The sequence below is a fragment of the Carettochelys insculpta genome, chromosome 10, assembly GCF_033958435.1.
Source record: "Carettochelys insculpta isolate YL-2023 chromosome 10, ASM3395843v1, whole genome shotgun sequence".
NCBI lineage: Eukaryota > Metazoa > Chordata > Testudines > Carettochelyidae > Carettochelys > Carettochelys insculpta.
In genome coordinates, this window is record NC_134146.1 from 5,374,310 (window position 1) to 5,389,275 (window position 14,966).

Sequence of the window (14,966 nt, forward strand, 5' to 3'; positions counted from 1 at the left end):
ATTGTACAATAATCATATAAAGAACTTACAAATTTCCAGTTATTACTTTGAGGGTTGACAAGTTCTTGTCCCAGCGCCCAGCCCAGTATTTATATTATTCTCTGGCTGGGAGTCCTGATGTGCACAGTTGTAGCTCCCACATAATAGGAATTCTTTTATATTTACAAATACAGTTCATTTATTTACATATTTAGCAGTCACAAACTCCCCAATCTCACAAGGCAGATCGGGGATGTACATTTCTATTTCCATATACTCACATCATTCCTCTGGGAGCAACCTGAAGTGTTTTCCATCATCCTTCTCATCACCAACACGTTCCCAATGGCCCTCTTTCTGGCACCTCCTAAGGACTACATCTCCTCCTACAAACCCAAGGCTGGGATGCTACTTTTATAACCTGTTACACTACTGTTGTTATGTTTGATGAATATTCAGTAGGGCATGTTTCCCTTATTTGTATTTCCTCATTTTCCTAATAGAGAAGTGGCTCATTCCTATAGGTCAGTTTACCACTGACCTCAATTTATTATTGTATAGGTCAATTTATTACGAAGGCCCTTTTGTGGTTTGATATCACATTTGTTATTTCTGTTCTAACCAATTATTCAGTTTGGTCTGAACAGGTTATTTCATGTTTTTCCCAGTTATGGTGTACTTCCTAAGTTTCAGGGTATACTTGGCAGCCCCTATGCCACTCAGGGTTGCTTTATTTTATCCCTATCCATCTATGTCAAAGGTCCTGAATTATATGCACATTGACTATGGTATCTAAGTGAAAGTTCCCAGACATAGATACACTAATTTTGTCTTAGTTTAACCTACAGGATGTGGCCTGTAAGTCTTTTGTGTTACAGCCAAACTACTTTAATATAAACCTATTGTAACCTATTACAATAAATATATCATCAAAACCATAAGAAACAAGAAGTCTGTTGGAAAATATATCTATAGGCAAGCAAGCAGGTTAGTCCTATGGGCTACAGAGCTCATCTTCAGGTCAGTGAACAATAGTCAGGGTCACAGCTAAATACAACAGTGAACTAATAGTTTAGCAGAAGTAGTTAGATATAGTCTCTAAGAGATGATTCCAAGGGAAGTGGCCCCTTAATTATATCCAGACAATTCTGGCAAGTGTCCCATGCCCACATGCCGCAGAGGAAGGTGGAACTCCCCCAAATCACTGCCAATCTGACCTACAGGAAAACTCCTTCCTGAATTTACATACGGGGATCAGTTATATTGTGGGCATCTGAACAAAAACCAGTACGCCAAGCACCTGAGAGACAGAATGCTAGGTACCGCCTGAGAGCCCCACCCCATGCAGTGTCTCATCTCCAGGCTGGTCATCATTAGTGCTTCACAGAACAGCGATTAAAAAAAATACTCCCCGAGGGTGAGAGCCTTTCCTAACCCGTGCAGGTGGCCAACCAATAGCCTGAAATCTGAGCTTTAGGCACATAAAATATATACCAGAAATGAGCCCTGTAGCTCTTGAACCCTAACCTCCACTGCACACGTTAACTCAGTCATACAATTTGTCCAGCTCTATTTTAAAACTAAGTAAGTAGTTTTCCCGCACAACTCCTTTTGAGAGGCTGTTCCAGAACCTCACTCCTTTCATGGCTAGAAACCTCCTAATTTCCAGTCTGAATATGTTCTGTCTGGCTTCTATCCATTTGTTCTTGGGCGAACATTGTCCATTAATTTAAATAACTTTTCACCCTCCCTGGTATTTACCCCTCTGATGTATTTATAGAGAGAAATCATATCCTCTTGCAGTCTTCATTTCTGCGAGACTAAACAAGTGAAGCTTCTTCAATCTCCTCTAGCAAAACACACCCTTTGTTATGCTGATCCTCCTAATAACTCTTCTCTACATCTATCCCACTTTAAATTTATCTTTCTTGAACATGGATGATCAGAGCTGTACACAGATGAGGTCTTACCAGTGCTTTGTACAAAGGCATTAATAGGTCTCTAACTCTAGAAATGCCTCATCTAACATATCGTAAGAGGCACAGTTATGTTATTCACAGCCTCATGTTAAAGCTCTTAGTTACTTTGTAGTAAGACACACCCACCCAGGTCTCTCTTTTTCTCTGTTGCTTCCAACTGATGTAGCACATATTCTTCTTATTGTACCCTAAGTGAATAATCTTGCTCTTTGTACTACTGAATTTCATCCATTTCTGTAACTCCAGTCTACAAGATGCTAGAGATTTTCCTGTGTAATATTCTTATTCTACTCTGTAAAGCTGAAGTCGTCCAAGTTTGAATCATAACCCTCCTACTTGTGTGCCAAAATCTTCATTACAAATATTGAATAAGATTAGTCCCAAGACTAATCCTTGAAGAACTTCACTGGCAACTTCCTTACAGCCCAACAGTTCATCTCTCAGCAGAACTCTTTTACCTCTCCCTTTCAGCTAATTTTCTCTCTATTTTGCAATGCATTTACTGATTCCCATCTACCCTAATTTAATAATTTCCCATGTGGTGCCATAGCAAATGCTTACTGCAGTCCAAGTTCATTATATCTACTGTATTTTCCTTATCTTTAAAAACAAAACAACAAGAACAAACAACCAGTTTCTCAAAGAAGGAATCCTGATAGTCTGGCACGACTACCTTTGGTGAACATATATTGCATTACATTCCCTTTAGCTCAAGAATTTATTTATTACTTCCTTCACAATTTGCTCTAAAGCCTTGCATATTATAGAGGTCAGACTTAAAGATCTGCAACTGCCAGAAAACTTTTCTTTCCTGTCTTAAATATAAGTATTGCATTAGCTTTTCTCCAGTCAGATGGAACTATCCGGAAATAAAACCCTTGTTACTAGACTAGCAATCGCACATGCCAGTTCTTTCAGTATTCTAGAAAGGAAGATATGTAGCCCCCACCCAATCTGAATGCATTAACCTCTACATTTTTCTTCCTCCTTGGATGTGGTCACTTCCATTTCTAGACGCTCATTTTCATTAGCCATGCTGCATGCACGCACGTACATTTTCCACATCATCATCAGTTACTGAAAAACTGAGGCAAAGTACTCACGAAGTTTTCAATTTTATTTCCTTCCTCTTTGCACTACATAGCTGCCCAACTTCACACTTCCTTAGCTCCTATTTATAGAACTATAACCTCTATTTATATACTATATAATTAAAACACACAACACCTGTTTCCAAGCCAGAAAATATATATTTTATTTATGCTATATTAAAGTGACATAGAACAGAGACAGTCTTGAGCTTTTAGACATCTTTGCCAAAATTAAAAGCATTGACTTAAAAGCAAATCAGATGAAAAACTTGTTATTTTTCTCAGGTTCTAGCATGATAGTTAGCAATTTAACTTACCAAATCAAAACAAAAAGCAGTCAAGTAGCACTTTAAAGACTAGCAAAAGAGTTTATTAGCTGAGCTTTCGTGGGACAGACCCACTTCTTCAGACCATAGCCAGACCAGAACAGACTCAATATTTAAGTATTATTGAATATTGAGTCTGTTCTGGTCTGGCTATGGTCTGAAGAAGTGGGTCTGTCCCACGAAAGCTCAGCTAATAAACTTTTTGGCTAGTCTTTAAAGTGCTACTTGACTGCTTTTTGTTTTGATAGTGTATAGACTAGCATGGCTTCCTCTCTGTTACTAACTTACCAAATGTTTGTATTTAGTCAAGTTGCCCTTGAGAAAGAGAATCAAAATGGGGAGGTCATATGACCATCTGATTTTCTTATAAATGTAATTTGTGTTATAGAAACAGCTTCATTGAACACATGGAATAAAATTCCCTTCAAAGTAACAAAAATTCCTGTACCAGCTCTGACAGAGGTTTATCTGACACATGAGCAGCAACCTCAGGCGAGTACTTGAGACTTTAGAGAAATATGCAAGGGAAATAAGGGATAATACCCATCAATTTATTACAAGTTAGTGTATACCCTGAAACACAAGGGTTTGTAGCAGGGGTGAGCAATAAGTGGCCCACAGGCTGGATGTAGTTCACCGGGGTTAGCCACGGCAGTCTGCCGACACTTTATTTACCTCCATGCCCACAGGAATAGCCACTTGCAGCTCCCATTGACCATGGACTGGTGTTTGTAGCTAAGGGGAGCTGCAGGAAACCATGTCTCAGTCTGCGTGACTTCCCACAGCTTGCATTGGCTGGGAACAGTAATCTGTAGCCAACAGGGGCTGCAAGCAGCAGCACCTGTGGATGGGCAAGTAAAGTGCTGGTGACCCAAGAGGAGTTAATCCTGGCAAACCAACTCTGGCTTATTGCCTACCCTGGGTTTACAGCCTTTCCACACTTTTTCATGCTTCAAAAAGAATACTTACTATCCACATGCTTGTTATCCAATAAAACCTCTAAAGTCTGTTAAACTCCTCCTCTCAATTAATTATACATATATTTAATCACTATAAACTCCAGCCAGTTGTGTGTTATGTGCAAAAGCGCTACATTTATCAGATTTCAATTTGCTGGATGCAGATTTCACTGAATGCCTCTCTGTTTATTGTAAGAAAAGGTGACTAGAATGCTCTCTCCATACTGATTATTTGATATACCTTTATTATATCCCTTAAATTTGTCATCTTGCTAAATGAAATGGTTCAGATGGCAGGTTTTCTATGTCACTGGTCTTTCTTGCTGGTTGCCTGTGAATTCTCTCTCTTTCAGCTGTGTCTCTTGGGCAACGAAACACAAACACCATATTCCATGTGAGGAGGTACCACTGATTCTTTCAGTTGTATTCTCTATTATTTATTATGCATCCTTAGCTGCACAATGAGCAAAAGTTTTCACTGAGCTGATGCAAAAGATGTCTGGTGCCAGTTAAGAACAGATTTTTATGCCAGATGATAAAAATCATCTTCCACTAATCAACATGGAATTTTTATCTGCAATTGTGCAGGCTGACTGTAACCAACCAGGCTCAGGTTCCCCAGAAACGAGGCTGCACCCAGAAGGCGAGTGCTATATTTCATTTATTGAAAGCGTGACACCCGCGACGGGAGCCCCGGAAACGCCGCAGTCACCAGTGGGGGAAAACCTGATGCGTCAGAGCTTCGCTTGGGGGAGAGGCTCTGTAGCGGGCCTCCTAACACTAACTAATAAAGCTTAAACTCATTTACATAAGATTGCTAAAAATTGCCTATGCATTACTCTTACTATCTCTTGTGGCCTACTGCCAGCATAGCCTTGAAGTTTTGGCAAGCGTACTTTGTTTTGCAGCTGTTCGCCTTGGCAGGATTATTTGTTTGGAATTCTCCTGAGGGTTCACAGAGGGGTCGGACTGCACTCTTTAACGTTACAAAGTCTTCTCGCATCCTACACTGACCATCTAACTAGTTTTGCTTAGTCTCTCTGAAGTTTTTTATGGCCTTTACTAACTCTGACACAAAAATGATTTAGGTTCAGAAGTGCAAATTTTGGTACATCGTTGTTTACACCTTTTCCAGATCATTAATATATCAGATATAGTAAACCCTTGAGTTACACGGGTGTTGCATTCCTGCAACCCCTGCTTAACTCAAATTTTCATGCAAGTCAAGGGGAGACGGGAACCAGGTTGCCGCACGGTTCCTGGCTCCCCTGGGCTTGCAGAAGCTGGGAAACTGATCAGCCCAAAGGGCTGGTCAATTTTCTGTCTCGCACAGTGGTGGGGAGCTGGGACCCACGGGGCACCCTGGTTCCAGTCTCCCTGCCACTTGTGACACCTGGGAAACTGATCAGCTCATGACTGGTCAGTTTCTCGAGTTCTGCCAGAGCAGGGGAGCCACAAAACAGTTTGCTGCTTGGTTCCCAGCTTCCCAACTGTTTCAGGAACCGGGAAGCTGAGAATTCATGAGCTGGTCAGTTTCCCAGGTCCCACAAGTGGCAGGGAGACTGGAACCAGTTTCCTGGGTCAGTTTCCCAGGACCAGCAAGCAGCAAGGAGAGGAGAACCAAGTGATGCTGCTGATGGCTGGGGTGGAGGGGGACTCCACAGCTGGCTCAGCTGGCTGGTCACTGCCAGCCAGTCTCCAGCTGCAGGGCGGCAGGTCTCCCCACCTCCTCTGGCACTGCCCCACCCTGCAAGTCCTCTGTCACGTAAATGTGACATATGTGCATTTTGAATGTGTCATATGTCCTCACAATGTGTGTAATAAAACAGAATTAGCATCCAACTTATAAACGCCCTTTGTGTGTGTGGCGGGGATTTGTGGGTGGTAGACAGCCACCTCCTACCTGATGCCACTTTGGGTTGATTACCCACTATTCCAACAGTTCTGCCATTCATCCTTGCAAATCCGACAGTGATGTTCCTGGCATAGGAGGGCATGACCTCAAAGAATTCTCTCTCATCAACAATCTGCAAGAATTAGATTTAGACAGAATCCTCATCTGGAGCCGTGCTGGAAGCTATAATAATCTCAGTGTTATACAGGAGGAAAAAACAACCACCACCACCACCGATGGGAATTAGATGATTTAAAAAATAAGCCTCTCTTCTTTACAAATGTAATTGTTAATATATATTGGATGCTGTAGTTTCATTTTTTTCCACAGACAAATATTAACAACTTCACGCACATATACTGTATTTTAGCAGGCAGGCAAATATCAGCCTCACTATCTATTTCACAGAGTAGATGGAGATTGGACCATCACTTCTGTCAAACCTGAGACTATAGCTTAGTAGGGAAGACCCAATTCACACCTCCTTCTCTGCACTGCCTCTCATAACATCTGAAAAATGTATGTCCCAAGGCACGATGACAATACAGTTGAGGTATTCGTGCACATGTAACCCACTGCTTTGGTGTACTGCATGTGATCCCCTTGTGGCTGGTCCACAGAAGTTAGCAGGATATTACTGCTGGCAGCTAACATTTAACTTGTGGTAGAGCTCTGTGCCATGAATCTGAAGGTGCAAAATTCAAACCCTAATGATAACTGGCAGCAATGTTGCCTGTAAGCTGAGCACTTGGGAAGTTGCCCAGGAGAGATTCAGCTGTCACCCAGCTGATCAGCAGAGCATCTACAGTGGACAGCATGTGTTTCTATTGGTGGTGCACATCCACACATGCCTGGGAGCACATAACAAAATTTATTCTGTTCATGGGTGGAAAACATTAGAGGGAACATTGAGCTGCAGGGGAGACTGTAACAATCACATATTTATATTTTGTTAAGAAGCTTGAAAATATATTAACAACATTAAGATTGCAAAAGAAAGCACTAAAAAGTTACAAAATCTCAGTACGAATATTGCTCAAACAACCTTAATGCTACATCAGTCTTAAAATAGAGTCTTTGGTTACATGATCACATTTTTTTCCCACCAGACACCTGTTCCTCATTTCTGGCAATCTTAATACTGGTATTTCCAAACTTCTGAGTACTTGATTTTAGAAATTTAATAAAATTATTTTCCTGTAGTTTTTATATGATATAAAATATACGACAAAAAGCCAAGAGTTTCTATCAAGAGATATGAATCCCCAAATGAAGTCTGCTCCTCTTTCAATTAAGGGAAAAAGTAAAACCCACAATTATTTAAAGAATTAAAATAAGGGCACTAACGTGTACAATTTTCTAGTTTTTTATCTGGGCACTCTCAAATCCACTTTTTAAGAAAAGAAATGCAAACAATACTGTCTTTGTTTATGTGAGTGACTGACATTTGAAAGAGAAAAATGAGTCCTAAAGACAAATCCCATATCTAATATTCCACGCCTTATGTTTGCCGTTTTCGTTACCTCAGGGCTTATGATCAATGCATGCAGAAAGAATTCTCTCAATGGTTATTATGAAGACAGAGTTCACTGTAAGAATGCCATTTCATAATTTATCCCACATATATATTTAAAAAAAAAAGGCTTACCGCAAGCACAATGTCTACCATATCATAGGCTTTAGTAGACTCCATCGGGACAACTGTGTCCAGCTCAGGAACCAAGCGGTTACTTCAGACAAAGAACATGCAAATTAATTAAAAATGACATCAACATTCACAAAAATCAGATTAATTTCTATATGATGGGAGGCATTACAAAAGCACGTCTTCTGTCTGGAAAGGAAGGACGCTGTCATCCAGGCAGTTAATAGTTTCTATTGGACAAGCAAATTATAGTAATACATTTATGTCTGCCTGGTGATCTACTGGCTAAACTTCAGCACTTTCACTGCTGTGGCTTGGGTTCCATTCCCACTCAGGGAACACAGCCTCACTTTCTAGGTTATCAAGGATTAGTAAAATTACACACTCTAGCAATCTGTAGGGACTCCTTGGCAAGGGTCTCTGTAATGAGGTCTATACAAAGAAGGGTAGAAGAGTTCCTCCTGTTTGTAAGGAAGCTGCTTGACCACACCTTCAGGCAGCTGCCAGAACTGCCAATCATGGAGGCAGGTGCCTGCAACTGCAATCACCAGAGAAAACCAGCCCTCCTATAAGGTAGAGTACAAACAAGGAAAAGGTGGGAGAAAGGCCATGAGTAACAAAGGCGTGACAGCTCAGCACAAAAAAAACAGCCAGGAGAGTAAGCTGCAAGCCCTACAACTGATGGGCTGGTAGATTTAATTGGAGTCCAGTAATGGACCTGACTGAGGATAAACTAAGGAGGCTCAGAGAGGAGAGGCTGATAACTCCTCAAAGACCACGCCAAGAGGTGGTAACAGCCCTTGAGGTTTTGAAAGTACTATATTTATTTTTCACTGCCTTTGCCTATACTCCAAACACACACAACGAACTAGAGATATATATAGAGTGGAAGAGAAAAGAGATATTCATGACTGACTCGTTGTTTACTAAAGGGAATCTTCTAACTCCTTTATTAACCAGCCAGCAATTTTTATTGGCCTCCTTTCCCACCATCTGAGTACTTTAAACATAGGTATTATGGATCTGATCAAAAGTAGTCAATGGGAGCTTTGCCACTAACTTCAACAAGCATGAAATAAACCCTATATTTCTCAGCACTGTGATGAAATTCTTTCACAGAATTTCATAGAGGAAACTAATTTGAATAACTTCTGGACTTAAAAGTAAATAAATATAACTCATCATTTACAGCAGCATTTACTGACAATTTTCCTGGCAAGAAAGTATCTGTATATGTGATACAACAGGACCAGGATTTAGGCAGACATATTACCCCAGGGGAAAGGATCAGCAATCTTAATTTGTACAAGTACATGAGGAAATTCATTTTAGATCTTGGTGTAAGTACTCACTCTCCATATGGATGCAGAAAAATATGGCAGAAACAGTGGCACAATAAGGTTATTTTATGCATATATGGTGAACATGTCAAATTGTTAATTCCCTGGGATGCAGTTCATAACCTAATACTACAAACTGTTGAACACGTGTTACACAGAGAGCCTTTGGTAATACTTCTACGGCTACTTCTAAATGAATCCCTGTTAAGAAAACAGAGAATTAATCTCTCATCTTTTAGTAGCTGTAAGATCACTCTGTGGATACAAATTTATATTCCTGAATGCAGATACCTGTAGATATAAATCATATCCATGGACCTGCAAGGCTCTCCCAGGAAACACCATGATGAAAGGAGCAGAATAAGGGCTGCCATTCCCTGGAACAAGTGCCCTATGCCAGTAAGTCTGCCAGGAATGTCAGTATCACCCTGATACCACCCACTCTGGTGGGGACCAGGATCACTGGCATCCCCCTGGAAAGGAGATGCACACAGGCGTGTGGAGGGGATGGGGAGTGCTGGGGCAGCACAGCTGCATGGGAGGAGCTGGCTGTGTGGGTGGAGCTGGGTCTTTGGAGCAGTGGCTCCATGTTCTACTTCTTTCATTACTGCACTTCCAGGAGAACCCGGTAGATCCATGGATACTGATTTATATCTATGGATATAAAATTGTACCCGTGTAGCACACTCCCTACAGACCGCTCCAGTCTGTTATGAAACACCATTTTATTGAAATACATATGCTTCGTAAACTATATGCAGTGCCTAAATCATTGTCTTGGATCACTGCTCCAACCATGTCAGCCACCTCCAAGTCTCTCCATTGGCTCCCCCTTTACCTCCAGGTCAAATGCAAGCTTCTTGTCTTTACCTGTAAAGCCCTTCCCAACCCAGTTCCACACTCTGTAGCTAATCTAACCTGGAGCAACATCAATCCCAGCCTTTTTTCCACCAGTGTTCCTATCCTTTACCACTCTTCTATAATAAACAGCTCCATTGTCTTCAGATTGCCCCTAATGCCCATAAAATTACTCCTTGATAAAATCCAAGCAGCCACTTCCTTCTTGTCCTTAAGACTCACCTCTGCCATATTGTCTACAAAACATAACTCAGTGAGTATGATTTGGCAGCACATTATAAATTATGCCTATTCCTTTTCCCCATCTTTCCTTTCCTGTTCCCTCCCCATCTCTAAGCCCATTTAGTAAAACTCACCTTACAAACCCATGTAACTAACCAAACAGTGCCAGTTCTTCACCACATTAATTTGTTTGTTGTGTCTCCATCCCCTACCTTGTCCAGTTGTGTCACTGGACTGTCTGCCCTTCAGGGCCAGGATTGCCCCTTCCCATAATCTATGAATACCACAAAGTGGCTCTGATCCTGAAAAGGACCACTAGACAATATAATAACAATCATAAATACACCTGCTGTAAGAGGGAATTACTCAGTGCAGAAGACAACAACCAGAAGTTTATCTGCAAGGTGCTCATTTCCTTGTATTCATGCTGTCAGAAAAAAAACATAATATTAAACTGACAAGAACATTTAAGCCCCTCACTTACCTAGGATCATGGCATTTGCGAACTGGAGCTGGATCACGATTACTGAGAGGTAGGTAATTAAAAAACTCCCTGAGATTGAGCAAAGCCTCTACATCATTCTCAAACGCTTTGTGTGCGACTCCTGTAGAAAAAGGGAGGGAAAGAAGGAAGTGAAAAAGAAATTCTGGAAACGTATGGCAAATGTAGCCACAGATTTTCTACCACAACCCAGAAAAACACTATAGTCCTGAGTTAAAATGACTTAAAGGGCTGGAATATACTTTTCACCTCCCACTCATATGTGAAAGCATCATATTATTTTCTCTCAAAACTTTCAATGCACTCCCAGTAACTGTTATTCCATGGATGTATTGCAAAGTGCAAAAATAACTACCGATACTCTATGTACAAACCACAATGTGCAAACTCCATAATCTTTGGTGAAGAATTTCTCCTGGAGGCTCATAGCGTGAAAAAATAATTCTAACATCAATGCCGAATCTGCTGCTTCATTCAGTTGGAAAACCGGATCGTATGTTAAGTAGGTAAAATAACTAGCTCTCACCTGATACTGCAGTGTGTGTCTTTGCTCCCCCAAGCTGTTCCTGGGTAACATCTTCATTGGTGACTGACTTGACCACATCAGGGCCAGTGATAAACAGATAGGATGTATCCTGAAAAAAGTAGACTGTGAAGTGTGAGTTCCAAAGGACAACAGCACTTCACTGATAGGAGGAAAATATAGATACGTTTTTTCTTATTTCACCCTTCCTTTTAAAGGGTATGAAAAAAGGTGAAACAGAAGAAATTCCTTCCAGGTTCCTTTTAAAAGTTAATTAGTCAAGATTAATTAAGCAACATTTAGTTGAAAATCTCCAGAAAATTTAATCACTTCCTACAGATTATGGTGTTAATTTGGATAAGAGACTCTTCATTCTTCATAAAAGAGAGAGAATGAAGACTGAACCTCAGGCTTTAAGTGAAAACAGAACAAAATCTTAGTCCAACAGCACTCTGTTTCTACTGTTCTGGCATTCTCCCTCATCTTTTACTTTTGATTTGTTTGATACTTTGATACTTTGATTTGGTACTTTCCACACAATTTCTGTCTCATCTTATGCAGAAAAATAACTTGTAAAAAGTTTGTTCTGGTTCATACACAATTGCATCAACAATACAATTATTTTATACCCCGAGCTAAACAAAATAAACCCTCTCTATACTAGAGTAGGAGGCTGTGTCTACACTTGCATTTCTCTTTCGAAAGAGGCATGCAAATGAGGCAAATCAAAAACGCAAAAAAGGCACACATTTGCATATTGGACACCTCATTTGCATATTCTTATTTCAAAATAGTTTCTTTCAAAAGAAGAAAACCAGTGTAGACACTGCTCTTTTGAAAGTAAACCCCACCTTTGAAAGAATCCTTCTTCCCATAAAAAAAGGGAAGAAGGATTCTTTTGAAGAGGGGGTTTACTTTCGAAAGAGCAGTGTCTAAAGTGGTTTTAGTCTTTTGAAAGAAGCTATTTCGAAATAAGAATGTGCAAATGAGGTGTCAGATATGCAAATTTGTACCTCATTTGCATTTTCGATTTACCTCATTTGCATACCTCTTTCGAAACAGGAATGCAAGTATAGACACAGCCAGAGATTTTGGGACTGTAAAATACCTGCTTTTTCTGTGCAAGCCACACAAAAGTTTCAGAAAACTTCCTAATTTTGTATATGTTTATTGCCATCTTCAATATCTCTTGTATAGTGACACAAACAAAACACAACAATGGAAGGGACAGTTAATTTTTTCTTTAATGTATTTTAGTTATTAGTGATTTTAGTTGTAAAACTCCCATAACAAGAGTCCATCTGCAACAATATGCAGGACTGAGATTCTGCTGCTGGAAACACTGAGGAAAGCTTGGGAGATCATTTTTCTCCTTCCCCGCCTCCTGCAATCCAACCCCATCACACTCCACCCAAATGGCTGCCTGTTCCCTGACCTTTCTTCAGTCACTGAGTTGCCACCACCCTGAGAAGATTCCACATCAAGCAGCTCCTTCAATCAGGAACTGGAACTAGAAAACGTATCAGGCCTTCAAAGCCTTAAAGGGCGGCCAGGATACTCTTCAAAGGTAGGTCATGTCCTTCGGTTTCAGTGTCATCTTTCATATCAGTTATGTGCCTCTTTCTGCCTTTTTGTAATATTGATGGAGACTTGAAAGCTTAAGTTACTCCTTCTATATTTTTATGTGAAAATATTCAGGACCTGTTTCCTTTAGAAGAATTGGCCCAACTGATTGAGAACAGTGTGATTGTGGCTTGTATTAAAGACCTCATATGACATATTTTGTGGACAAATACTATGAAAAGCAGTGTGCTAAGCATAGTGCATTTTGTCAGACTTGCTAGGAGCTGCTGTTACTGAACAGTGACTCACTGCCACTTGTCACTGAGGTGATCTAAGGGTCACACTTACCTTCACCATGAATGTAAAATCTGTTAAAGCAGGTGAGTAGACTGCTCCACCAGCACAAGGACCCATGATGAGGGAGATCTGTGGGACTACTCCCGAGCATAGAACATTTCTCTGCAAGAGAAAATTAAAAAAAGCAATTGGTCTTAATAAAAGTCTCCTGATTTTTACATCCCTGCAAATCTTCCAATAGGCACACACCAAAAGCAAGGAAAAAGCAGGTCATGAGATTGTGGCAGATCAGTCTGCAGCCGACGGGTGCCTGGGGGAAAGGGGAACATTTTGGGCATTGGAGGAATCCCTTTTTGTCCCCCTTGGAAGTTCCCAGAGAGTACAGTCCTTCAGGCTGCACAGGCAGCTGCGCCTCAGCAGGGGTCAGCCAGCATCAGGCTGGAGTGCAAGCACCTGGGGCTAATGAAGTCCTGAAGGTTCTTCTATAAAAGGCTTTCCCCAGGAGCAGGGGGGTGGGGTGCCCAGAGAGAACAAGCCTGAAGGTGTGGAGACGAGACGAGACGAGACGAGACCAGACCAGACCAGACCAGACCAGACCACAACACAAGCACAAGCACAAGCACAAGCACAGCGGCATGGTACTGGGGAAAAGTCTCAGAAGGTGGTGGTAGGGGGAAAAGGCTCAGGGAAGGAGAGCTATTGTGGGGCAGGGGAAAAAGCTCCACTGGCTCCCTCCGTGCCTAGGGTCCCTGGGTTGGAGTCAAGGGCAGTGCGTGGGACTGGACCCCGAGCCCCCCACCTCACTCTCCCCGGTAGGGCTGCCCAACTGTGGTAGGGCTAGACCATCTCGTGGCAGGAGGAGGAGGTAACCTCATCCACCCCATATTTGGGCTGGCTTATGATGACCATAGCTCAGTAAGAGAGACCCTTGCCTTCAGGAAGTCCCAAGGCAGCGAGAGGGGCCTCCCTGAGCCTCTGAGACCACAAGGATTCACCTGGAAGTGCAGGACCCTTTAGGGACAGTCGAGCAGTTTGCCACTAGATTTACAAAGATCCACAAGAATCCATCGTAACAAGGAACATATTTTTCTCAAATACATTTAATTTTACAATGAGGAAGGAGAATGCAGACAGCCTCTCTCAACGTAAGGAATGGCTAACGAGCACTTGTGCCATGACTCCTTTAATTCTGTTTCCTTGGCATGCAAGATCCACACAATTGCATCCTTGACAAAGCTCAACCCTTTATTATAGGGCCAGCTGTTAGTCATTAGCAAACCTCCCGCACTGACAACCTCTCCCTACACTACCATCATATGGGCACCCATCCCTCCTCCACATAGGCCAAAACTTAACACCTCCTCAAAAACATCAACACCATTTTCATACCAGTGTGGGGTGTTGAGCTGAACCCTGCTAAAATTCTTCCAGCAGGAATTTGTTATTTGAATGAGCACTAAAAGACTAACATTGAGTTGGTATATGAGGTCTTCAGGAGGGAATCCAGCTTTGGGAGACTGTAAGAGGCCTTTCAAAGGAAGGCTCTTATCCTATAACATGTCCCCCAAAAGGCTGGATGAGGGGGCTACACTGGGTGGGATGTGGTGGTAACAGACCGTGGAAAGCAAAGTATGTACATGGGTGTCCCAAGCTGTAGCTGCAGGTAACAAAGAAGAGGACAAAAAGAAGAAAAAGAGGACACCCTGATTCCTGCCACAGCAAGGCTGCATCTACACTAGGGGAGCTCTACCTGGAGCACACAAGGGAGCAACAGTCCAATCTGATTTA

The 14,966-nt window shown here is 41.7% G+C and overlaps 1 protein-coding gene across 2 annotated transcripts in view; it reads right to left on the bottom strand.

Moving 5' to 3' along the window:
- Positions 1–14,966, bottom strand: part of PCCB (propionyl-CoA carboxylase subunit beta) — a 50,188-nt gene that overhangs the window by 12,791 nt on the left and 22,431 nt on the right. For both annotated transcript variants that reach the window (XM_075003881.1, XM_075003880.1), the window contains 5 exons: positions 13,230–13,340; positions 11,322–11,430; positions 10,778–10,898; positions 7,877–7,958; positions 6,238–6,361 (listed from right to left, as the gene is read on the bottom strand). In XM_075003881.1, the coding sequence (XP_074859982.1) occupies positions 6,238–6,361; positions 7,877–7,958; positions 10,778–10,898; positions 11,322–11,430; positions 13,230–13,340 (547 nt within the window). The remainder of the gene's footprint in view (positions 1–6,237; positions 6,362–7,876; positions 7,959–10,777; positions 10,899–11,321; positions 11,431–13,229; positions 13,341–14,966) is intronic.